Genomic DNA, 25,498 nt, shown 5'->3' with positions numbered 1-25,498 from the left:
CTTTCATGTTTATGGCTAAATAACTTCACATGTAGGTCTTCACGGGTTGCTTTTCTCCTCCAGCCTGTATCAGGGATGTGCACAACCCTGTTCTATTCCTAGAATGCTGAACCCCCAGTTTGGAACCCCTGCGTTCAAACTGGTTCGACTGTGGGGACTCGGGGGCTCCTAAAAGGCGTGGGGAGGGTGCTCTTACTTCCCCCACCGCGCCTCCCTCTCCAGCGCTGCTGTAAAAACCACTGACGTGGGGCAGCTGTATGCCCTCTTGCTGCTCAGGTGGTCAGTGTAATACCGGAAGTGGCAGGTGCGTGTCCGCACATCACGCCCACACACCTGCCACTTCAATAAGGCTATTAGACATTACATTAGCATCATAGGTTCTGGAGTCTTTACTCCCCAATTACTCCAAACAAAAATAAACCTTTCCCTTGTACAATTGTCAGGTTAAAATCTTCTCTTCACTGAAAGCCATTTGTTCAGAGAAACAACACTTTTTAAAGCTCTGAAACAGAAAACACTGCATGTATCCATTTCACCAAAAGTGAAAAGTTAATATTTATAGCAAAGATATAGATTTCTGTGTAGAGTTTTTAGACAGGAAACCTTATAACCGGACTAGTTCAGAGGTGAATTCTGTGTCATCATGCTAAGTCTTTGTTGTCTGGTTTTTCTAATTCAGACCTATTCACTTATTTATATCAGCCATGTGTGCACATTCCAGTCATAATGTATGTCTTAGACCTGCCCTCCAGATTTATACCAGACATGTCACACATGCTAATCTTGCCTGAAGTAATGAGGCCAAACTCACTCAGACTGCACCAGATTCCGGCACAGGGCAATTGAAAGCCTAGCTGAGAGGAGATATTGGCTACACAATGCAACTAGCAGCCCTAAATGAGTAACAGAGTGGCTCAAGGAGTGCTAGTGAAAGAAAAACAACAACTTGACTTGGATTTTGCTGCCACTGGAATCTCTTGAAGGATAAAATATAGAAACATTGTTACATAGAAAGCAAAGACAGACTGCTATTCACACGGGCAGCCCTACTTGGGCTTGCGTAGCCCTAATGGGATAGGGCTGCTCATGTGAAGCATCAGGGTTGAGGTCGATCCTGGTGCTGCCCCGCTGGCTAGCCTGAGATTTTTACTCGGGCTTTCACCCAAGTAGAAGGGCATGCGCACATTGTTCTCTCTGGGTCGCCTGGTGTGCAGGCAGCCCAAGCACATGCAGAGCCAGGCGGCAAGAGAGCCCAGCTGAGGGGGAATCCTTCAATGCACTGCATGGTGCACTGTGGGATGTGGGAGGCCGCATCCTGCTTTCCTCCCGCTCCCGTGTCACTCTTGGAGCCACACTGCTAAGCCTGAGAGCGGCATGGATCTTGTGGGGGAAGGCAAGACAGCTTCTGGCTTCCCACCAGCCCTTCCCTGGCCAGGTAAGCCAAGGTCATGTGAACGAACTTACTGACTACTGAAAAAACATGGCATGTTCAACAAAGATTCTAAAAGCGGCCACGGAAAATTGTGATCTATAGATTTTGTAGTGAGGTAATTGGGGTTGGGGTTGCAGCAAATGCCCAATGAAGAGGAAGTTTAGATTGCCAAGGGTTGGGCGGGGGGACAGTATCAGAAATGAAATATTTTCTATACACAAAGAACACTCAGCAAAGAATAAACAATTCTACCCTTCCTGAACTCTCTAGAAACACCTACCATTTGCTTTTAGGAAGTAGGAAATGAAAGAGGCCATTTGGAAAATTAATATTTCAATATTTAAGGCAACAAAAACTCCTTTTGTCTCCTGTACTCATTCAGCATTGAGAAAACAGGTGGTTTGCTCAAAGTTCATTTTTTTAAAGATTCTTTAACTGAGTATGTAAAAATATATATGTACTTCTACAAATTCAGTTGTATTCAACACTTACTTGAAATGCTTTGTTGCAGCGTAGCAGGCGGCCTTTTGCCTTATCTTATGTGATATGCCTTCAAAATATGTTAAAATACATTTTACAGTTTTGTGGTAGATTCTGCTATTCCAGCTGACCTTTAAGGGGCTTATAGTGTACAATATGAATTAAACTGACTGCATTCCCTCAGGAAATGAATTTCAAGTCAGCCTTTTACAGGAGTATTGCTGTTAGGGGCAATACAAAGCTTCTGCTCATTAACAGATTCGGTACAGCTGGCAATCAAATATATTATAAAGAAAGTATGGAAGTCTTCCTACTTCCAGCAGTCATTCTGCTTTTTAAACGTTTGTACTGCTTTAACACACACCCATGCCCAAAATCTCAATCTAAACATTGCTCTCCTCTGATCAGGGAAACCTGATGAGCTACCAGGCTTTGCTGGCTGGAGTGAGAGCAAAACCAGTAGCTACAGCACTTGATTTTCTAAGCACTTGGCTAAAAGGAGTGAAACATTTGAAGTCAGAGATGCATGCACCTAGGTAATTTTGGAGCCTGGGCTAAAGGCCTCCCCTCCAACACCCACCTGGAAAATAAACATCTCTCTCTCTCTCTCTCTCTCTCTCTCACACACACACACACACACACACACACTTCACAAAATTAGTGTGAAGCACCAGGAGGATTAATGTAGGGAGAGTGGACTTAGCCTGCTCTCCCCACACACGAGCAGAGTGCTTGCCCTGGGTGGCTGTATTGACTGCCCACATGATTACCGGCTCCATCACAGAGCCGGTAGAGGCGATGGCGTTCAGGGACCACCTGGCTTACAGACGTCCCAGTATGCCCTGCACGAGTGCATGGGGCATGCTGGGGAGACCCCCAAGGCCAGGAGGCTGCATGGGGCATGCTGGAGAGACCCCCAAGGCCAGGAGACTTGATGAAGCTTCCTGGTCAGGGAGGTCTCCTCACGCGTCACCATGGCAGACAAGTGCTGCAGCATCTCACGACCCCAAAACCCAAGTTAGCTGAGCACTCACTCGCGGTTTTCATGGCCGTCTGAAAGCGGGCTGGGCTGCATTAGCCCACTTTCGCATGGTTGTGTGAATAGCTTCACAGTATTTTAACACGTGTCTTCTTGAGGGCCCAAATAGCAACTGAACTAAAAAGAATGTAAGGATGAAAAACAAGTATATGTATGCAAATATGCATTAGTGGAAGCTTTTCAACACACAACCTAACATACACATGTGGACCAATTTGTTGGCATCCTTGTTGGCTCACTGAAAAATTTGTTGGCTCACTGAAAAAGTGTTTTATGCCTCCTGAAAAGCGATTAAATGAAAAGCAATTGTCCCATGTATACCTGCATGCCTTTGATATGTCATCGAGTAAAGCAAAGCAAGTGTGAAAAGAGAGAAAGTATTGCTTATTCTACAAAGATATTCTAAAGTGGTCTGGACACATTTGATGGTACCCCTAGAAAAGATCATAAATAATTGGATTAGAGTGATTTTTCAAATTAGCTGTTTTCTTTAATTAGTATCACACATGTCTCCAATCGTGCAATCAGTCATTCAGCTTCTTGAAATGGAGAAAAGTAGTCACTCTGCTGTTTGGTATTATCATGTGTCCCACAATGAACATGGACCAGAGAAAGCAAAGGAGAAAGTTGTCTGAGGAGATCAGAAAGAAAATGATAGACAAGCATGTTAAAGGTGAAGGCTATAAGACCATCTCCAAGCAGTTTGATGTTCTCGTGACAACAGTTGCAAATATTATTCAGGGGACTGTAGCCAACCCCCCTGGACGCGGCCGCAAGAGGAAAATTGACCACAGAATGGGCAGAAGGATAGTGAGAATGGTAGACAAAAAGCCAAAAACAACTTCCAAAGAGATACAAGCTGAACTCCAAGGTCAAGGTCCATCAGTGTCTGATTGTACCATCCGTCGCTTTTTGAGTGACAGTGGGCTCAGTGGAAGAAGACCCAGGAGGATTCCACTGCTGAAAGAAAAACATCAAAAAGCCAGAATGGAATTTGCTAAAATGCATATTGACAAGCCACAATGCTTCTGGGAAAATGTCCTTTTCCCAGAAGCATTGTGACAGATGAGACAAAACTGGAGCTTTTGGGCAAGTCACATCAGCACTATGTCCACAGATGAAAAAATGAAGTTTTCAAAGAAAAGAACACCATACCTACTGTGAAACATGGAGGAGGCTCAGTTATGTTTTGGGGCTGCTTTGCTGCGTCTGGCATGGGGGGCTCGAGTCTGTGCAGGGAACAATGAAATCTCAAGACTATCAAGACATCCTAGAGCAAAACATACTGCCCAGTGTCAGAAAGCTCTGTCTCAGTCGCAGGTCATGGATCCTCCAACAGGATAATGACCCCAAAAGTACAGATAAAAGCACCCAAGAATGGCTAAGAACAAAACATGGGACTATTCTAAAGAGGCCTTTTATGAGCCCTGATTTGAATCCTATTGAACATCTATGGAAAGAACTGAAACATGCAGTCTGGAGAAGGCACCCTTCAAACCTGACACAGCTGGAGCAGTTTGCTCAGGAAGAGTGGGCCAAACTACCTGTTGACAGGCACAGAAGTCTCATTGAGAGCTACAGGAATTGCTTGTTTGCAGTGATTGCCTCTAAAGGTTGTGCAACAAAATATTAGGTGAAGGGTCTCACCATTTTTGTCCCTGCCATTTTCATTTGTGTTATTATTTAAAATATCCTGTTGCATCAAAACTCTAAAGCAAAGTCTAATTTTTTGTTAAATGTGGAATGAACAATGATGGGTGCCAATTACGTATGTCAGTTTCAAGTTATTTCAGAGACAACTGTGGGTTCTTCTTTTTTCATGGAGGAGTACCAACACATTTGTCCACGTGTGTAATGTATTCTTAAGACCTGAACCCCCAGCATAACATGAGAACTCAGTACTGCACCCCCACACAAAAAAGCACCCAGAAAACATATCATAAAGAAGCAACAGGTTCCTTTTCAAGTCCCAGTACACTCCCTCTACACCCCTCCACACTCCAAGACCCCAACCCCTAGCATAACATGAGAACTCAGTTGACTTGTTGTTCAGTTCTCACTCAGAACTGAAGTGCGGTTGGCAACCCACCAAGCAAGGGAGACATGCGCTGGCTGGCTGGCTGGCTCCACATGTCTGCTGGGCTGGCCGCCTCACTGCCACAGAGCCTCTGAGAGGGACATGGGGCAGTCAGAGAGTCAGCGACTCACTCAGTGGCCTCTGCCTTGTGGCCACCTGCCTCTGTCTCACCTCCAGAGCCGCAGACACAGAGAACACCCAGAGGGCCTCACTAGAGCCCTGCTAGTGCTCCCTCACAGCATGCTCTGCTCCCTTGCACACTGACTTGTATGATGCGTGTGGCATGTGCTCACTCGCACTGCGCAGATGCAGGGACACAACTCAGGTGGCTTGCCTGCTCCTGGTCGTGTCACCCTGCCAAGCCCACGGCTACAGCCGCTGCGGAGGTAGGCAGCTGCGGGCTGGCTACAGGCAGACCTGCATCCAACCCCCCCCCCCAACCCACTCCCAGCTGCGCACAAGGAGATAAAGAGGGTAACCACCTTCAGCACAGTTGTGTGCTCGGCCACCCGGTGCAAAGTGTGCCAGCAGTGGAACGGCCACCCCAGCATCTGGCAGGACATCCCCCCCCCGCCAGGCATGGAGGACGGGACAGAGGGAAGGGCACCTCTGTTTGAGGTAACTTTTCTAATACTCTGAGTCCTTAGTAACAGGATTTGAACTCCTAAGATAAGGGAGGAGATGCCCCCATTAACATAGTTCTTTGGAAGCATTTTTCTTAGAATTCCTGCAAAGCACTATATACCAAACATATCACCATACGTGTGAACAAATGCAACAACTCAAAAGGCCAAAAAATATATCCCAGAAAGAAAAGCTCTCTTGTAGTAGAAGTGCTAGATGAGTGATTTTAAACAGGCAGCTACAAATTCACTTGCCAGTTCATCCATTCCTCTGGTGAGCAAGACAACCCAGCATCGCACAGATCTTCTCACCAGAGGTCTCATTCCCACTGCTGCTTCTGAGAAAGCAAGAAGCAGCAGGAATCCTTTCACAGCGGTATGAGAGAGCTCCCCCCATGAGAGAGCCCCCCCATTTCTTGCAATCTCCATATCTCAATGCAAATGACAGAAGGCCTGCTTCTCTCCTAAGCCCTCTGCCTGTGTGCTAGGAAAGAATCTGGGAGAAGAGCAGTTTCATGGCAACCACAAATAATGGCTGGTTAGTGATCCACATCTAAATTTGTGGATTCCTGATTTTAAAGATAATAACCTTCTTCCAGCATAGGTTCAGATCAGATAATGTCAAAAGTGTGCACTGTTCAAGATTCATCTTCAACTTGAATTTCCTGAAGGAGAAAGATAGGATTATGAACAAAGCAATTGCCCTTTACTAATTCTCCTAGTATAGGCAAGCCCTAAATAATCTAAACATGATAAAATGTATCAAGGTGGGGGCAAACAGTAGTGTACTAAATTCCTTGCTTAGGCCTGTCAATGATCTATACATCATATTTCATTGAAACAACAATTAGTGTTAATCTCAATGTCACTGGCACTCTTCTAGGATTCCTAGAAGATGATGCAGAAGGCATACATAACATATCCCTAGTTCTGAATCTAATAATATATAAAAAGAAGAGGTGTTTTATTTTCCATTGGTATGCAAAAATAGGAGACAATTTGCCTTTGAAAAAGGAACTATAGCTTTTATTCCTCACTATGCCTCACTGAGGGAGAGCAGGATGCCTCCATGTTTAAAGGAGGCGATTGTGAGATCTTTACTTTAAAGGTCTGCCCTAGAGCCCTCAGTGATAGATAACTACAGACTGGTCTCCAACCTCCCCTGGTTTAGGCAAGGTTATCAAGAGGGTGGTGGCTGATCAACTCCAGCGTTGTGGAGAACACTGTTTACCTCGACTCATTTCAAACTGGCATTAGAGCAGACTATGGGGTTGAGACAGACTTGGTCGGCCTGATGGATGATCTTTATCAAGAAATCGATAAAGGGAGTGTGACTGTTGGTTCTCTTGGATCCCTTTGCAGCTTTCAATACTATCAACAATGGTAGCCTTCTAGATCATACAAGAGATTTGGGAATAGGTGGTACTGCTTTGCAGTGGTTCCGTTCCTATATCTCAGGAAATTTCCAGACAGAGTTGCATGGAGACAGCTGCTCTGTGAAATGATTGAATGGTGTCCCTCAGGGCTCCATCCTATCTCTGGTGCTTTTTACATGAAACCGCTGGGTGAGATCATCAGGGGATTTGGAGCAGGGTGTTATCAATAAACTGATGATATCCAAATCTATTTCTCCATGACACCATTATCAGGAAATGGCACAGTCCCCCTAAATGCCTGCCTACAAGTGGTAATGGGATGGATTGGGGATAATAAGGTGTGCGCATGAAACTGAATCCAAAAAAGATGGGAGGTACTTATGGTAAGGGGTCAAGATTCAAGGGACATGACAGAACTTCCTATTCTGGATGGGGTTGCACTCCCCACCAAACAGTGTTCTCTCTAATTTTTTTCATCTGTGTGTGGAATGAGTTTTATTCTGGGTGGCAGTATCAAGGCAGTGTGTGTGCACATGCATTCGAAGTGGGGCCTTCCTGATTCAACCGGAGCGGACATCAGAAAATGTGTGAGCGCATGCACATGTGCACACCTTAGAGGGAACAGTGCCCCCAAAGGAACATGTATGTAGTTTGGGAGTGCCTCTAGACCCAGGCTTCACTCTGGTGTCTCAGGTTGAGGCTATGGCCAGGAGCATTTTCTATCAACTTTGGTTGATACAACAGCTACGTCGGTTCCTTGAAGATACTGATCTCAAAACTGTGGTTCACTCACTGGTAATCTCTGGGCTTGACTACAGCAATGCACGCTATGGGGCAGCTTTTGTATGTAAGTTTGGAAACTTCAGTTAGTGCAGTAGCCAGATTGGTCTCTGGGGTTTCTTGGAGAGACCAAATTATGCCTATTTTAAAACAGTTGCATCGACTACCAATATATTTCCAGGCAAAATACAAAGTGCTGGTAATTACCTTCAAAGCCCTAAATGGCCTAGGACTGGGTTACCTGGGAGAGCACCTTCTTCGGCATAATTCCCATTGCACATTAAGGTCATTGAGAAAGGTCCATTTCTGGCTGTTGCCAGCTCATCTGGCAGCAACTTGGAACTAGGCCTTCTCTGTAGCTGCTCCCAAGCTGCGGAATGAGCTCCCTATAGATATTAGAGGTTTAAGGTCTTTGCCAGCCTTTTAAAAAGTTGTGTAAACACATTTTTTTAGCCTGCTATTTAGTTATTTTAAAATGACTTTAAACTGTTTTAATTTTAATAGTTTTTAATGGGTTATTTATTTTGCTTTTATCTGTTTTATTTATGTGCACCATGTAGAGCCATCTGGGTGAGGAGGTATAAACATTTAATATATAAATAAAATCTCAACAATAAGAACTACAAGTACTGAAGCTACCACCAGAGTTGAATTCAATGCCAATATATCTTTTAAATCTGCATTAAAAAGAATACTGATGGCACTTGAACTTGTTTATTTTTGCTGTACTTTGGCTCCAATTATTTATTAGACTCAAAAGCACTTGATAAAAAACACCTCCCAATTTCCCCCCTTTTAACAATGAGTATATACACAAACAAAAGTTACATTTTCATGCTTAAAATAAAAGGTGCCATTCCTTTAATGTCTTTGTAAAGACACAATCAATGGGGTATTAAAATATGTAAACATATTTAAATATAATCAATCAGTTAAAAGCCATAAAATGATTAAAAAGCTAATCAGTTGACAGCACTAGTTAGGAATAAAGGAGTAATCAGCCTACTAACTTAGAATTAATGTCCTTGAACATTATTTATGGGGGCTAATATTGTCCAACAATCTATAAAGGGTTTCTGAATGTATTCTTCAACACAGCCCTTTCTCCAACTCAGTAAAAGGCAGATAACTGTTTAATAAGGAAGTCCTCCTGCCAAAAATAAAGTTCACATGATTATGGAATTTGGAACTGAGGCATTCAGCTACAATCCCAAGATAAATTAAAACCTTACAGATCACAAATGGCTTGATTCCAAATTACCCTGCTGTTCTGGATATCAAGTACTACAATGATTTGCATAAGGTATTCTAAAGTAACAAAGCATCAAGTTGTAACACACACTAAAATAAAATCCTTTACATGCAATTTTATAACAGTCCCTACTGCCAGCTAAGTAGCCTTGGAGATTTGCTGCTGCATTGTGGGAAAATGCCTGCTGCTTTGAGTGAAGGCATTAGCTTTGCTAATGCTTCTTTACTGTAGCAGATCCAACAACTGCCTTATAAATTGTCAATTGTTTGAGAGCACCTTTCTTGATTCAAACTACACATTTTAGAAATGATAGCTTTCTTTTGACCATACTCACTCTCTTTCCCTCCTAACAAAGTTTACAGAATGAAAGCATACTATGCGGTAGTGGCTGTGGTCAGTGGAGGCTGACTACAACACTAAAATGCTGTGCACTACACATTTAATCAGCCCCAAGGGCCAATCTGCCAATCTACAAAAAGACCTTGCCAGTTACACAAGAGGCTGCCTGTCTACCCTTTCACCTGATGGTAATATATTGCCATGGCTGTTGTCATTTAAACAGCTGCCGGAGATACGGAAAATGAAATCTAGTCTTGTATCGTCATGATGCCGTCCACAAGATCAGTCCGCATTGAGTACTGCTTTGTTCCTTTCTAAATGATAGCATTTTAATGCACAATTTTAGTTTCCAAACTACATTCAAGAATTGAAGACTTCCTTTTTCCAGATAAACAGGGCAGCAGCAGATTGTGATGTAAGAGAGCAGAAAGTGGGGGGGGGGAACACAATATTGCTTGGATTTTGGTGACAGATATATGTTTGCAATATACTGCAAAAGCTTTCCACATTCTAAACAAATTGCTCACTGCTAATAATCTCTCTATACTTAATGGTATCTAACTTCCTAATCCAATTTTAGAGAAACAAATCCAATAATTACTTACATATGCTTTTTAATGATTACAATCTCACAGGAATCCCAACTTTACACAAAAGCATTAAGAAATTGTGTATGGATTTTATTGCTGCAATGAATGGGATCAGTCACCCAGATTTCAATTACTACAAAAGCTTTTAAGCACATTTCTGTGACAGAAGGAAGGAATGCGTACCGAAGTGAAAGAAACTGCATGAGCATACAATGCTGATTTTTGGCTGTTTTATATTTCTAGCCTCCAAACCGATGTCGAAAACCCTAACATGCCCCACTTTGCCCCCAAATTTGCAAAAGACCTTGTGTTTGTTCATAGAAAGAAGGAAAGACGAGTGCAGCATGAGGCAGTACTCTGGGAGAGGAATGGTTAAATCCAGCAATGCATTCTTGGCTGCTGCTGTGACAGGATTTATTTACAGCTTCCATTAAACACAGCAGCTCCATTACAAAGTGCTGTATGTGAGAAGAATTTTTGATTATACAATGCAAGTGCCTCACTGCATTAAACATAGCATGCCAATGTATTCCCCCCACCCCCCGTAATTGGTTTGGGTCATTGTTTGATGGGTTTATGAATTCATTACAGGAAACAGATGGATCCCATAAATCAGAGCTATTCATCCAACCAATCAAATGGGCAATTCCCCCCCTTCTCCTTCCCCCTCCTCCACTCAACCTTAATGAAGCCACTTCCTTCGTGCCCAAAACTGTATGTGTACGATGTGTAGAGAAAGAGGTTGTTAAAGCAACCTTGAAACAGGAAGAGGAAACACCTTTTCAATAAACCCAAGAAGATTATCACACCCACACGGAGGTGTCCCCCACCCCCAACCCAACACTGAAGCTAGATACAAAGACAAGAACTTACCCAGTTCAGCTGAAACACTGGAACTAAGCAGAATGGTCTGATTTTTTTAAAAAATAAGTTCTATTTTTAAAGAGCAAGAAAACAGTTTTATAATGGAAATGCCTATTTTCCCCCCATTCCACTTTGAAATGGTGATTTTTTTTATTCAGAAAATTACTTCCTTTGTCTACTAAACTCTCAAGTTTGACAACAGTGACATCTGCTGGTACAAGTGAAGATATCACAAAGGTTACATAAGAGGTAATGTTTTATTTTAGATGTAAGAGGTGTTGCTCCGCTATCTCCCTCTGCACATAGAAAATCTCAAAGCCATAATGTGCAAAATGAAATGTTATATTTGACAAAACAATTTGATTCACATGAGATGCAACTAGAAGCAGTGCCTTCAACAAAGGATCAATGCTTGCAGATATAGTCTCAACCCTATTACTTCAAAGATTTCAGTTGTAATCCTCAAGTCTCTTACTCTGGAATAGTGCCAATAAATGACCATGAGTTCTAATTTGTAGACTCAACACTTAAAACCTCAGTCTTCAGCATGCTGCAAAGAAGTCAGTTCCACTGAAGTCAAAAGGATCTTCTTTCTACATAGGAATGCTTAGGGAGTTAAAAGAGGCTGTCTACCAACCAAAGCTGATTTAAGTGCCACCTAGAACTACCATGAGTTATTTATTAAGAACACACACACCTCTCCATCAGCATCATCAACGATGAGTTCTCAAAGCAGTTTTCAGAGCAAAAGGAATGAGAAGATAGTTCTCTTCCCAAAGAGGCTCGCAATCTATAAAGAAACACAGGGGGGATGCCAGCAATAGCCACTAAGAGGGATGCTATGTTTGGTTGAACAGGGACGGTTGCTCCTCCTCTGCTAAACATAAAAGAGCTACCACTTTCAAATGTTCTTCTCTGATCAGGTAGTAGAGCCACTATGATCCCTAACATTTGGATAAACCATGCTCATGTTGTTGCTGTTATTTTCCTGAAAGCACTACATTTTAAAAATCCTTACATTTGGCCCATTTGCAAAAAATAAGTCCTCATGAATGAATGTAGTGTGAGAGTCCCCTCAGAAGTGCCTATTCAATAACTTCAAATAAACGTTTCCCTACAATTTTTCTGCAGGGATGTGGTGTAGTAAAAATACATTTAAATTCATGTTCTTATTAATTTATGAGGAAGTTTTCCAAATATTACATTTACACACCAACTTTAGCCCTCACACTCAACTTATGGTCTATCAATGGCTTAAGGTCTATCAACGGCTAATAGTCGGAGGGCTGTGGGCCACCTCCAGCCTCAAAGGCAGGATGCCTCTGAGTACCAGCTGCAGGGGAGTAACAGCAAGAGAGAGCTTCCCTATGGTGGGCCACTGTGCGAAACAGGATGCTGGACTAGATGGGCCTTGGGCCTGATCCAGCAGGGCTGTTCTTATGTTCTGCAGGCTCCTGTACAGCCAAACACTTCTAGGGGATTATCTCCCTCATGCCATTTGTCACTTACTTGCCCACTTGGGGCAAGAAGCTTTGACTCCAGGTGAGCATCCAAGTGGTAGCATACACCTACGGAAGCAATGGAATACTGCTGGTGAAGATCACTAAAGATTTCAGCTCTTATCAATTTATTTTTAAATTGTTAAATGTATATACTGCCTTTCATTAAAATAGTCAATGTAGGTTTGAGCCAATAAAGTGATCACCCTCCCAGTTGTTTTTCATGCACATGCACACATGAGCGCGCACGCACTCTTTCACTCTCTCCAGACAAACCAACACACACTGATGCTTTCTACAAACAATTAAAAATCTAATCTCAAGTCTGGCTCCTTCCCTCCATCACTCATTTGGGTGCCTCTAGAAAATCAGTTAGAATGCAATTTTCCAACTTTTTCATGATAGAATAAAAGCACATGGCTCAGATCTAAAAGAGGAGTGGCTTAACTTTCAAACAAAACCCTACTCCTGAGCCAAATGGACCCCACTTTGCTGTGCATGAAGATGAAGAATAGGCACGTCAATATAAATCACACACATGCACATTGAAACTACACAGTTCTGCAAGCCCTGATATATTGTAGTTATACAGGGTACAGCAAATCCAAGAGGGATCTTATTTTCTATATACAGACTTGTTTCCAGAGTGATGTCCTCCTAGTTCTAATTTAATAATAATTTCTCCCTCTCCCTCCCCCTATACACGCTCTCTCTCTCTCTCTCTCTCTCTCTCTCTCTCTCTCTCTCTCTCTCTCTCTCTCACACACACACTTCTATCTGCAGGTCTTAAATCAGAGGGACAACTCATCAGTTTAGCTAGTTCTCATCTGAATACCTTTTAATGGGCCTCAAGGTGTGAAGCATAATTTATTCTAGAAGCGCACACCAAGACATATGAACATCAAATGAAGTTGGTAGATAACTACCCATCCTAAATGGCTATTATAAAACAGTGAAATTTATTTGCCATCTATTCAGCAGCTTTGATTCAGACAAATTAATGCCTAATTTTGGTGCCAGAAAAGCTGCTTGAAAATATGTCATCCAGAAAGAATTTAAAACCATCAGTGGGATACCAATGCTTTATGAGGAAGCAATGGTAACTTATAGGCTCCACAATGAATGAGTCACAAATCACATTTTTCATAGCGAGAGCTTCCTATCATTCTGTACAAATTACACATTTTCACTTAAATCTACCTTTCTTATCCTCCCTCAAGCATATAAATGCAAGCACACTAAGAATAGGGTTTAATGTGTTGCACGTTATTTCGAAAGCTCTAAACATTATGCTTTTACTTACACTTTCTATGCTAACAGCCTTCTTAAAACTTGGCTTTTAAAAATCCATTATTTCTGCATCTCTTCAGGATCCCTGGAGATGCTACTATCTTGCTATCTATATTGAATCTTGGTAGAACATATGGAACCAGGGTTGCTATCTGGATAGAGAACTTATCAGTTTCTTTCTTTGTTAACTAGTTTAGCTTTTCTGATAGCACATTTCCTATTGCCTCATCAATAACTGTCCTTATGGAAACGAGTGCCTATCCTTGACACAACCTTCAGAATGCTGATGTACAGGGACAGATTCTGCTTCCAAGTAAAGAAAGACACTTAGCTATGGGATTATGGACACACAAGAAAAGACCAGGGTTGCAGGATTTCTTCATGATAGGTTGTTTTTGTTGCATTCTGTTTTTTCTAGCAACACCCAAAGTTCTGAAGACAGAACTTTCTTCTGGATGTCCTCATTTTGCCTATACATTAAGTTGTGCTCGGAAGGCTATAGGAAGCTGCTGAATGTTCCGGAGAACCAGATATAGTTCTCTTTTACAGGCCTCTGAACAGGTTCAAATGGTTCAAAAGGTTCAAAGGCGGGGAGAAGATAACTTAAATGGCAGGGGAGGTTGCACTCCCTCCTGCTCCGGCCGCATTTCCCCTGCCAGTGCTCGATTAAAAAACGGTCCAGCGGGGTGGCAGCGTACCTCCCTGCCGCCCTATCCTCTTCTCTGACAGGAATTAGCCCAGGAGTGTGTGTGTGCACATGCACGTACCAACATACACATGCACAAAGGTTACTTCTGGTCACAGGAGAGGACGGGGTGGCAGGGAGGTATGCTGCTGCCCTGCCAGACCAGTTTTTACGTGAGCGCCGGCAGGGGAAATGTGGCTAGGGGACATATGTGCACACTCCCCCACCCTTAAAGTTATCCCCCCCGCCTTCAAACTGGCCCCCACCAGTTCCATGCACATCCCTACTCTCCAGCTCAGTTCTGGTTCAGATATTGTCTGACAAACTGAGGAAAACTATTCAAAGCAGACCCACTGAAATTCAAACAAGCCGACCCCCGCACAGAGCATCTGTGCTTTTTTTGGGGCCGCAACCTCTTCCCCCCCGCCCCAGTCTCCGGCCGGGCCGCCACCACCTTCTCGCCTGGCCTCCACGCTGGGCCGGATCCGCCGCCTCTCCCCCCCCGCCCCCGCCCCAGTCTCCGGCCTGGCCGAGTGCCGCCACCTGGCATCCGGGCCCGCCGCCACTGCCTCCTCACCTCAGCGGCCGGGCCGGATCCGCTGCCTGGCCCACTACTTCCGCCGCTGCCGGCCTCCGTGTTCGGGCCAGGCCCGCCGCCGGCCTCCACGGCCGGGCTGGGCCGCCGCTGGCCTCTGCGGCTGGCCTCCGCGGCCGGGCCAGGGCCCTTGCCACCGCTGGCCTCCCCGGCCGGGCCAGGCCTGCCGCCGCCCTGGCCTCCATGGCCCGGCAAGGCCCGCCGCTGCCTCTGTCCTCCACCACTGAGACGCGCCTCAGCCAATCAGGTGCATCCCTCCGCTCCACTGCCCAGCCAATCAGCTGGGTTGCCGGGACGCATCCCCACAAAGGCTGAGGCACATCTAGGAGAATATATAGATGTTTGATTTGCACAATGTTTAGGGATCAATTACCTCATTTCCCCCAACCAAAAAACTGCAAGTATTTCTTATACAGCTGAATGATGGCTAGTCTCTGGCATGATTACATATACAGATGTTAACGCCCGTTACAAAATTATATCCCTGCCCCCTGCATTATAAACCTACCTAGTTTTTAACATTACAGAATAAACAGACCCTTTTGTTTTGCTAGAAAGAAACTGTTCTGTGAAATGCTAAATAAATTAGTGCCCATCCAGTGATGTGCATGCTTTAGACTGAGATCCAGAAATGTAGGTTTAATTAGAGGAGATCTCTTCCTACTCATCATCATGCCTAAAGTTCCAGTGAAGGATGCCAAATGCAAGCCAAAAGGTGATTAGGCTAAGAAACATCCAGTTTTCATTGTAAGGCAAAATAACTTCACCCCCGCCCCCAGCAGTAATGACTTGCATTCTGTTGTACTGTGGACCATTATTCTCACCAGAATAGTCTAGTTGTTCTTTGGGGACCACTCTAACTTTCTACTGCCCTTTGGGATTACATCAAAGATTTCCTGAATGAATTCTGGCACTCCTATACAGTTATACTCTGGAGTTCAAACAAACAAAGCATGCAAAATAAAGGGAAAGGCAGTGAACAGTTTTCTTGCTTTGCATTCCTTCCTCTGCAAAAAAAATAATTTTCCTCAGGTTGTAGGCTATGCACCTTTGCTGTATAATAAGCGTGTCAAGCACAGTTCACTTTGGTTTTGGTCTACAGTCCTCACCAGTTCAAACACCTACATCCAGTTCTCCACTGCAGTCAGACACTGAGGCTGTTCTCACAAGCAGCCAAGACTTGGCCAGGGCAGCTATGTCTGGGCTTGGCTGCCCGTGAGAACTGCCGAGAGCTGCATGGTTCCCAATGGCAAACCCAGCTAAGATGATGGGCTGTTAAAAGAGGTCACTCGGTCGTGAAAAAGGACTCACTGTGTAAGAACAGAGACTGAAGAATCTGGTGAAGATCTGATTAATCATAATTCATAAATCTTGAGATTCGTATTTATCAGCATGGAGCCTTGTAAGACTCCTCACAGCACGGGCATAAAGAGGATAAGCAAGCCCTGCTCTATCTCCACCATCTGGGATCTTACTAATAAAAATGAGTGGGGCCAATAAGCTATACTTAGGAGCTGTCAGTTTTTGCACTCAATTCACCAGCACTTTAAGACCTATTATATGAGATGCTTCTGAAAGATCTAGTAAAATCAATAGGGTACAACTTCCCTTGCCAGTCTTGATTGTTAGTGTTCCCATATTGTCAACCTGGGCTAGTGCTCCCTCTAAGGCGTGTACATGCTCACAAGTTTTTTTATGTCAGCTCAGTTAATTTTAGTTCCAGCTCAGGCTGAATCAGGAAGGCCCCATTCAGAAAGCACATGCGCACACATTGCCTTGATACTTCCGCCCAGAACAAAATTCATTTCACACACAGATGAAAAAGATTAGAGGGAACATTGACCAGGGCCACAAGAGAAGGTTCAGTACCAGGTTTTTAAAAATCTAATATAAACAGAGAAGTGGAACAAACTGAAGAATTTAGCGGCTGACATCCCTACCAATGGTGCACACCTTTATCAAACAACCACCCACAAGGGGATGCAAGGGGCCCTGTTTCTCAAGCATTGATGCTTATGCCAGCAGAGGGTGACTTTCACTGATCTCCCTCCCTCAGAAGCACTCTTTGTAGCCAAAAAGCATATCCCCAAGGGGGGACTGGCAAAACTCGCACCCACCCACACCCACGCTTCAGAAGCCTGCAGTGTGTGCATGCATTTCCCCCCTGCTGCTTATGAGCACTGTTAATGGGGATGTCAGCCAGTGTCATCAAAGTGAGCCTGGAGTGGCCATTCCACCATCCTGCCCCAAACTGGGTCAGTAGAATCAGTTTCTTCAGCAAAGGCTGGGCAATTATTTTAAGAGTGCATGAAACTTGGCCTTCCCAAAGGGAAATAATGTCAACCTCAGCCAGCAAAAATTTCAGTTTCTCCCTGCAGGTATTTGATAGCTATTGATCTAACTCACACAACTAATAGTCTGTATCCTGCATGCAATTTCACTACATAGTTAGGTTACAAGTGCGAGTCATCTAAATAATGCCCCCCCCACACACACACACTGACTGTAAGCAGGTCCTAAATAAAATAAGGGTTAGATGCAAGCAATTTTATCTGTAAATCAGGGAACAAATTTATCATACAAAGCTCATTTCAGCTCAGACTTAACAGGCATTCACCAGCCAGAATAAGTATGCTGAACAGCACCAAAAACAGAGAGAAGAAGTGGGGGGGGGGGGTTGATGACTGAAAGTATCACCATCATGACAGATAACTCTTTAAAATGTTTATATTGTAATTGTTCATCCAAGCCAAGCTGAGCAGCACCATTCTAACCTTTTACCATATCAGCAGAGCGATATCAGCTTCCATGTATAGCAGAGGGATCTGTGTTGCCAAAGCAGAGGCAGAGGACACCTAAAAGAAGCTGTGTTCATTGCCAAGGTCAGCATTCTGCTCTGCTCCACAGTTCAGCCAGGTCATCAAAAGAGCAACCATCTATGTCAATGAGTAAGCTGCCCAGAGAGTTTTAGAATTTAGTTTGTTCATTCCATGACATATAAAAGGCCAGGTTTAGTGACTTTGATACTTCCTGGAGCAGTCCACTCTATGTCTGTGCAAACATCAACTCTGACATGATCCACACACAGAGAATGGGCCAACAGGAATCAAAGCAGCAATCAAATCATTAGCCAGTCATGGGAAATATATTTTCTATGCATATGCTGAAATCATACCAATAATAATAACAATGGCCCTACCAGCTGTCAGAGAAGGATAGATCTGAAAGTGGTGGGGAAGAAGATCAGGTGCAGGCATTTGCTTACTTAGGGCATGTGATGATACCAAGAATATGTCAATATTTAAAATAAAATTGGGCAAATGTAATTAAACTTGAAAATCTGATTGCACATATAGTTAGAAACGCTTTTGGGGTTGGAATCTGGAGTAGTCATTCCACTCAAAGCTGATTACTGTAAAATAGTTTGTAGCCCCTGCAGTTCATCAGACAACACACACTAAATTTTTCATACTAGAAACTAGGCCTGTGGTATGATTGGAAATATTGTAACGGATCTGATCGATATCATTATCAGATATTTTGACCCTTCAGAATATTGGTATCATTACTGTATTTCCGGTCAGAAATCTGATAACTATCAGTAAAAATCCCCATAGAAGTCTATGGGGAAATGAATTTATTTTTTAAATCTGAAGGAAAACATGGCTTGGCAGAGAGCCTTGAAATTAGACAAATGTAATCCAGGCAGGACTCTGGATATTTAATTTCAATTAAATCAATCCATCCATTGATTTTTAATGGATTTTTAAAAGTAACCCAGAAATTACACTCACATCTGAGAATCGCAACAAAAAGTAATGTCACATCCAAAAACCATAAGGGAAGTGATGTAACGTCTGAGAATCTACCAGTTGCTTTTTAGAGTCGTTAGAGAAAAATAAATTTTAAATCACCTAAATAAATAAATACATGTGCAGGCAGGCAGATAGAGGGCAGAAGATAGCTCTCAACACCGCCGCCCCCTCTCCCCCGAGCCACAAACGGGGGAAATGCAAACTCCATTTTTTATTTCTGATGCCATTTTGTCTTCTGACATTCCAGTAAATTTATCTGATATTTTACCCAATATCCCTGATAGCATATCGGATAATTCCAATCCGATACAGACTTCCCTATATTGGATTGGAATTGTCTTCAATATCTGAGCCACTACTGATATCAGAAATCCAATGTTGCACAGACCTACTAAAAACATCTACAGGTTTGCTGCAGCAATTAATTGGGAATCCATTTTCTGGTGCTTCTAACTTTCAAAAACAAAAACAATTTGTTTTTAGACAAGGACATCTCTACATGGATGTTAAAAATAATTAACAATGGAGACCTAATACTCTGTAAGTTCCATTCATGCCCTTAGTACTTGCATACTAGAAGATGGACCAGGTCCATAAATAGTATCCTTTGGCTGATTAATACTGCCAGCATTCTCTGCTGGTAATACATTTAAAAAACAAAAGCAAAAAAACCAGACATTCTAATGCCTAACAGTGAAAACTTGGAATGATGCAGTATCAGGAGGACTCTTCATTAATTCAGCTGAAGCCTAACATAATTTTATGTCTGCAGGGCCATCATACATTAATGACATATATGGGAAGGAGCATTTAAATTATTCAAGAACACTAGGAATGCAGATCCAGCAGTTCTTAGATTTCTCAAATGCTATGGGGAGGGGGGGGGATTCTCAAGGAAAAAGAGCCAGGCCCGGTTCTCCAGTCCAGTAACCCTCCTTTCAATTTGTTGTACACATAGCAATGAAACATTCTGTGCTTCGTTGCAGATGTAGCCGCTCTTTTACGTGTTCAGACAAGCTTTCAAAGGTATATTCACTAAGTCTTCCAGGGCAATTTCAGTAATTATAAACATATAAACAAGCGGCTTCCCCTGAAAACACCAAAGAGACCAGAATCAAGCATAGAGCAAACAGAATCCATATGTCAGTGTTTACAGACTAACAACAACGGTGCCAGTGTGCAAAGCTAGCTTATTCTATTTGTTGTTTTAGTTGACAGCTCTTGCTCGAGAACCCGTCACCATGGCAACTCCGTGCACAACTCACATTGTACCCAAACGAACTCAGAGCTAAATTAACTTATTGCATGTCACCAATGAGAAATGACTGTTCAGAGGTAATTTTCTGTACTAATATGTAATAGAGTTAACTCTCTAAATTGAATTAAATTAATTAAATGCCACTCCCAGTAAATCAGATTCTATTACATCAATGTTAAAATAAATTAAATGTTTTATTAAAACCACTAATAATAATATGCTATTACTTCATTCATTCAAAATTCTGTACAGTTGATTTTAGACACATACATGCTTTGCACTAAGCAGCAGCAGCAATATAACTAACTTGATTTGTTTCAGTTTTGCTTTATAAGCAAATTATGACAAGGATGAGGAAAGTTTTCCATGATGCAGTAAAACCATTTCAAATTTTATTAAAGCTTAGATACAGATTTTAGTATTCTTCAAACCAGGAAAGGAGTTTCCAAAAGCACCAACTACTGACTGGATGGAACAACAAGCATTCTCAGTTGAAGTTGCCCAGTAAAGAACAAGAATATGTGAAGTAATATTTGCTAGGATCTATTCAGAAGACAGCAAAGTATAGGGCATACTGAAACAAATGTTAGAAAAAAGGAAAATGAAAGCTTCTACTGAAGTGCTAATAAGGAATCTCAGTAATATTTGCACAAGATTAGCTTCCAAGTTACCCCATAGAACCTTGGAGTCACTACTGACAGAATTTCAAAAATCTGCTCAATGCACTGCAGCCATCAAAACAGACAAGCAGATGTTAGAAATTATTAGGAAACAGCATAGTGTCTCTTTGTGTATCTGCATTTGTAGTACTGTGTACATCTATGGTAGGCCCATCTCAAAAAGATCTGGAAAGATACAGGGGGAAACAAGAAAAACAAACAGCGTACACGGCATGATGTCCAGCTCCTGAAAAAGAAAATCCTGTATGTCACAACTTTTCCTTACGAACAACAATGCAGAACAGCAATCTTCAGCAAACAGCAGAGGGAGCACATGCTATTTTTATGCCTATGTTGATCCTACCGATACTCAAAATGGGAGGAAATTGAATGCTCGTTTTATTAAAGCTACAATAAAGTCAACATTTCAACAAAAGGAAAATGTTTCAAATCTTTGTAAAATGATACATAAATATTTATACTATAAAAATAGTTTTGATACAAATTTTATAAGCAAGGCCTCATAGATAAAACAGCTCTTGAAGAAGCACACAGGTGATCCCTTCAGAACTGCTTTTCTTCAAGGTATCACAAAAGTATGTTGGATTGAAGCACAGTGCATTATTTAAATTATATGTTTCTATTTTTAAAAGCTACTGAAAAGAATATAACATCTCTACATATAAAAATGTCCTAGGGGGCACTCAAAATTATATGTTTAAGAAATTTTATAAATATGCATACAACTTAGCTTTTCAATAACTTCTAAAACATGAAATAAATATAGTTGTATAAAGATGGCATGTTGGCTAATGTTTTGTAACCAGGTATAGATTTTTGAGTACAAGATGTGCATCCATCCTATCATCTGTGAATGGCATGCACATATGAAGCAATGCATTTCCCTTTAAAATATATTGTGCTTTTCTGATCAGCGTATCTATGTATTTTAAAGGGAATTGCAACTATTTATATACAATAATGTGCCCTTTAGTATTGTTATAATATGTATGTATGTTATAGTTTGATATTTATACCTAGCCCGGCACAGGTGTTCAGAAACTGTGCACTGTGTACACAATTCTTGGTCCCATGCTGACGTGCTATGCAACTCCACCCCCTGCTGACTACAAGGAAAGAGATCCTCCCCATTACGGCAGAGAGGATCTTTCACCAAGTACAGCACTTGTCTCTTCAGACTAACACTACATACGTGTGTGTGTGTGTGTGTGTGTGACAAAGCGCAGCAATGTTTTCGACAGGGCTTTCCAATTACCACTGTAACCATGTACACTGTACACAGTTACTGAATGGGAAGATGCCCAAAGACCTCTTATACAAATTTTAAAATATGCCTGTTGTCAAGCTCATGTGATCATCTGCACTTACACAGGGTGCACAGATCTCATTCTATAGATCGTTATGGAGAATCTGTGTGACTGCAGCCCTTAAAATCACATCCTATGCTACTAAAAATACTTACTTTGCCCAGGATGACCTCTCCTGCACAATACAATACAATGCAATAAAGTCTCCTCTCTTCACACACTGCAACTAATGGATTATAGCTATCAGAAGTCGCCCTTTGTAAACAGCAATTCTACTCAGTTGATAGCTCACTGGTTAACTCAACCTCCCTTCTCCAAATTAAAATGATTTTTCCAAAAACTATCATGATTTCAAAAATTTCAACCATTTGAGCACATCACAGCTGGTGTATCTTAATAAAATGCACTAAGCAAAGCACATTACTGCAGAAAAAACTCTTTTATTGCACAGTGAAGTATACACTGTGGGCGGATAAATAACCATAAAGCTGCAGGATGCTTGATCACAACTACCTCAACTACTGTTGTGTAGTTGGGCTAAATTTATATTCCAGCCATCACACAATGCTATTCTAAGAGATTGATTTTCCTGAATGACCTTTTGGCCTGACACAAAACCAGCAAGCCCTCTCTGCAAATCACTGAAGCTCAGTGCTGCATTTCCCTTAGAAAAATGAAGGAAGGAAGGCATAGTAGTTTGCTTAATTCAATTCTTCAAACAAAACAGAGAAGAGGTGGGAAAAGGCAAAGATGTAGTCTCTGCCCGGATTATTGGAGGATTTATGAGAGCCAAGTTATTGAATTTACAATTCCTATCCCACCATAAGGGGATACAGACTAAAGCTTTTAAGCTTTGAATGTTACTGGGGGGGCGGGGAGGTGCAGGAACAGTGATTCCCACATTTTTCAAGGCTGCACTGCCATTTTAATTTTAAACATTGTGCAAAACTCTGGTTAGTAACATTGGAAAGGTACACAAATAGTCACCTCTCATTAGAGAAGATGTGCAATACATTTCTCAGAGGAGGAAGAAGAACAAAAACCAAGGTGGGGAGAGGGTGCACTGTACAGTGGCACTCTTTAGAAAAGCAGAGGGGGGGAGGTTGACACAAAGTTTGTGAACTCCCATTTTAAGTATTAATATTTCTATGCCATCATCAATGTACATGGCACAAAACAGAGTAACTGTAAGGGGGCCTGGGGACTCCAACTGGCAGGATAGGAGGCAAGGCTCAGCTACCTAGACTAACAGGTTAACTGGGGAGGCCCATCTCTAGCTGCCACTGGGGTGGCTGGGGGCTACTTGGGAATGGGCTTTCTCTGTAGCTGCTCCTGGGTTGTGGAATGCACTTTCTGCAGAAATTAGTGATTTAGAAAACGTTTAGGAATATTATTGGCCTTTAAGAGAGCCCTTAACACTTATTTTTTTGGTCTGGCCTTCCAGGGTTTTAACTGTTTTAAGCTGTGTTTGAATTGTTTAGATTGTATATGGTTTTAAGTTTGATTTTTAAAATTATATTTTGTTTTGGTTTTGTAAACTGCCCAGAGCTGTTGGATGGAACAATATAGAAACAAACAAGCAAATAAAATAAAAACAGGGCAGCTTGCAAGCCAAATCAATTACTGTATTTTGGTACAGTGTCACTGGCCAGAGATGGTACTGCTGCTCATCCACTGTTGATCCAAGTGACCAAAATGGAGCCAACAGGGGGTTGACTGGCTCTGTATAACTGTTGCTCCAGGCCTGGCTCCTCAGCCTGCTACTTGTTCTGCTGACTAGCAACACAGTTTGCCTTGCCTCACCAATCTGGTACCTGACTACTAGCCTCACCTTCTTTCTCTTTCTTACCCCAGCTGTGACCTGTCTCAGAGCTTGACAAGGCCCGATAGCATCAAGCAAAAAAGAGAGCTCACAAGCAGTTTATAATCTAAATTATGTATTTATTCCATAGCATAAATCATTTCAATTTTAAACTTTTGAGGGCTAGACCTACCTCCCCCCAACCCCACAGTTATGTTGCACTGTAAAATACAAGGTACATTGATGGTGTTAAGAGAAATTAAGATAACCATCCATGGTTCTCTACAAAGCTTACTGTGAAATCCAGGTGACAGTGAACTCAATGGACTTCCAACATACTTCGGTAAAAGAAGAATGTATTTACCTTTCTGTCCCGTCCTCCCCCCCCACCAGAAGTTATTCATGTTAATGATAGATAATTTTCCACAACAACAAAACCCCTAATCAGGTTGCTTACTTCTAACAGGCATTCGTCATGTGCTCATCCATACAGTTTACACACATGGGTTCTTCACCCATGCAAGAGCAACATCTGATAATTTCCTATCATTAAAGTCTAAGAACGGATGCTATTTCCCCTTCTCTCAACAGAGTCTCCTCTCCCTTTTTTGTACATGAATCAAGGAGTGTGACAAGTGGTGTTCAGTTACTTAATGACCACTGTATCCTACTTAAGGCTATACCAGCAACCAGGAAGGAAGATAGACTGTTTGCCTATAGAGATGATAAAATAAAACACTAGTTACAGGAAAGATTTTAGACCAAAGATCTACTTTGTAGAGTGCTGGGATTAGGAATGGAAAAGTCAGAGGATATAGACAGATAATTGACAAAATGCCCTCTCACAGGAGGGGCTGCCCTATCACAAAAATAGCATAATAGTGGAAACAATCCATTTGGAAGGTTGCTCCCCACCCCTTTCCCTGTGTTAGCAGAGATATAGGATAAGGGAGGGGGGGCAGAGTTGCATGCTGGTTGCCATTTTAGCCCCCCAGAACATGACATTGGTGGACAAATCCCGTGCAAGGAGCAGCTGCATAAGCAGTCGGCTCCTTTGCTCTGTCTTTCAGTTGCTCTATGGCAGGTTTTGTAAATATTCAATAAAGTGACCCTAGTTTTTTCCAGCTATGCCTGTCTTGTAATTATTTGAGCCTGGGTTTGCAAAGCCATTAAGAAGCAGCACAATGACTCTTTTTGGAGGTCCTGCACCAAAGAAAAGTTCAACATATTCAAGGAAACAAGTGGTCACCACAGGTGGAAGTTCAATATTTTTTGGCCATCTAAGTACAGAGAGTCTATCTGACACTTGTCTTAAGATCTGGAAAGGAAACTGAAGAAAAATATCCTGGTTTTAAACAAAAATGAGACACCATCTTGGAAAGTAGCAGCATATCCAGGCATAGAATCACTTTAACCTAGTTGATGTCATGATATGGTGAATCAGAACATAGAGCACACAGAATTTTATTTATTTAAAATATTTGTGTACCACCCACTACTGAAATCTCTAGGTGGTTTACAACAATAAAACAAACCAAGAAAATTTAAAACAAAACATATTAAGAGTTTAAATTAAAATAGCTGCCCATAAAAACTACTAGATAGCTAAAAAGCTTGGCTGAAGAGATGTTTCTTCAGTTGTTGAAGATGTGTCTTCAGTGTCAACAAATGTCAATCCAGGCAGTGATGGGAAAACTCTAGATAAGAAGGTTCAAG

General features: G+C 42.1%; 1 protein-coding gene across 10 annotated transcripts in view; it reads right to left on the bottom strand.

Moving 5' to 3' along the window:
* TNRC6C (trinucleotide repeat containing adaptor 6C) overlaps positions 1-25,498 on the bottom strand; it is an 814,117-nt gene that overhangs the window by 116,891 nt on the left and 671,728 nt on the right. Inside the window, exon 3 of one of the 10 annotated variants that reach the window (XM_053303821.1) lies at positions 6,241-6,316. The exons of the other annotated variants lie outside the window; for them this stretch is intronic. Within the exon in view, the coding sequence (XP_053159796.1) occupies positions 6,241-6,253 (13 nt within the window). The 5' untranslated portion in view covers positions 6,254-6,316. The remainder of the gene's footprint in view (positions 1-6,240; positions 6,317-25,498) is intronic. 10 annotated transcript variants of the gene reach the window in all.

This window comes from Hemicordylus capensis, chromosome 2, assembly GCF_027244095.1.
Source record: "Hemicordylus capensis ecotype Gifberg chromosome 2, rHemCap1.1.pri, whole genome shotgun sequence".
Classification (NCBI taxonomy): domain Eukaryota; kingdom Metazoa; phylum Chordata; class Lepidosauria; order Squamata; family Cordylidae; genus Hemicordylus; species Hemicordylus capensis.
This window is presented reverse-complemented; position numbering and strand designations above follow the sequence as displayed.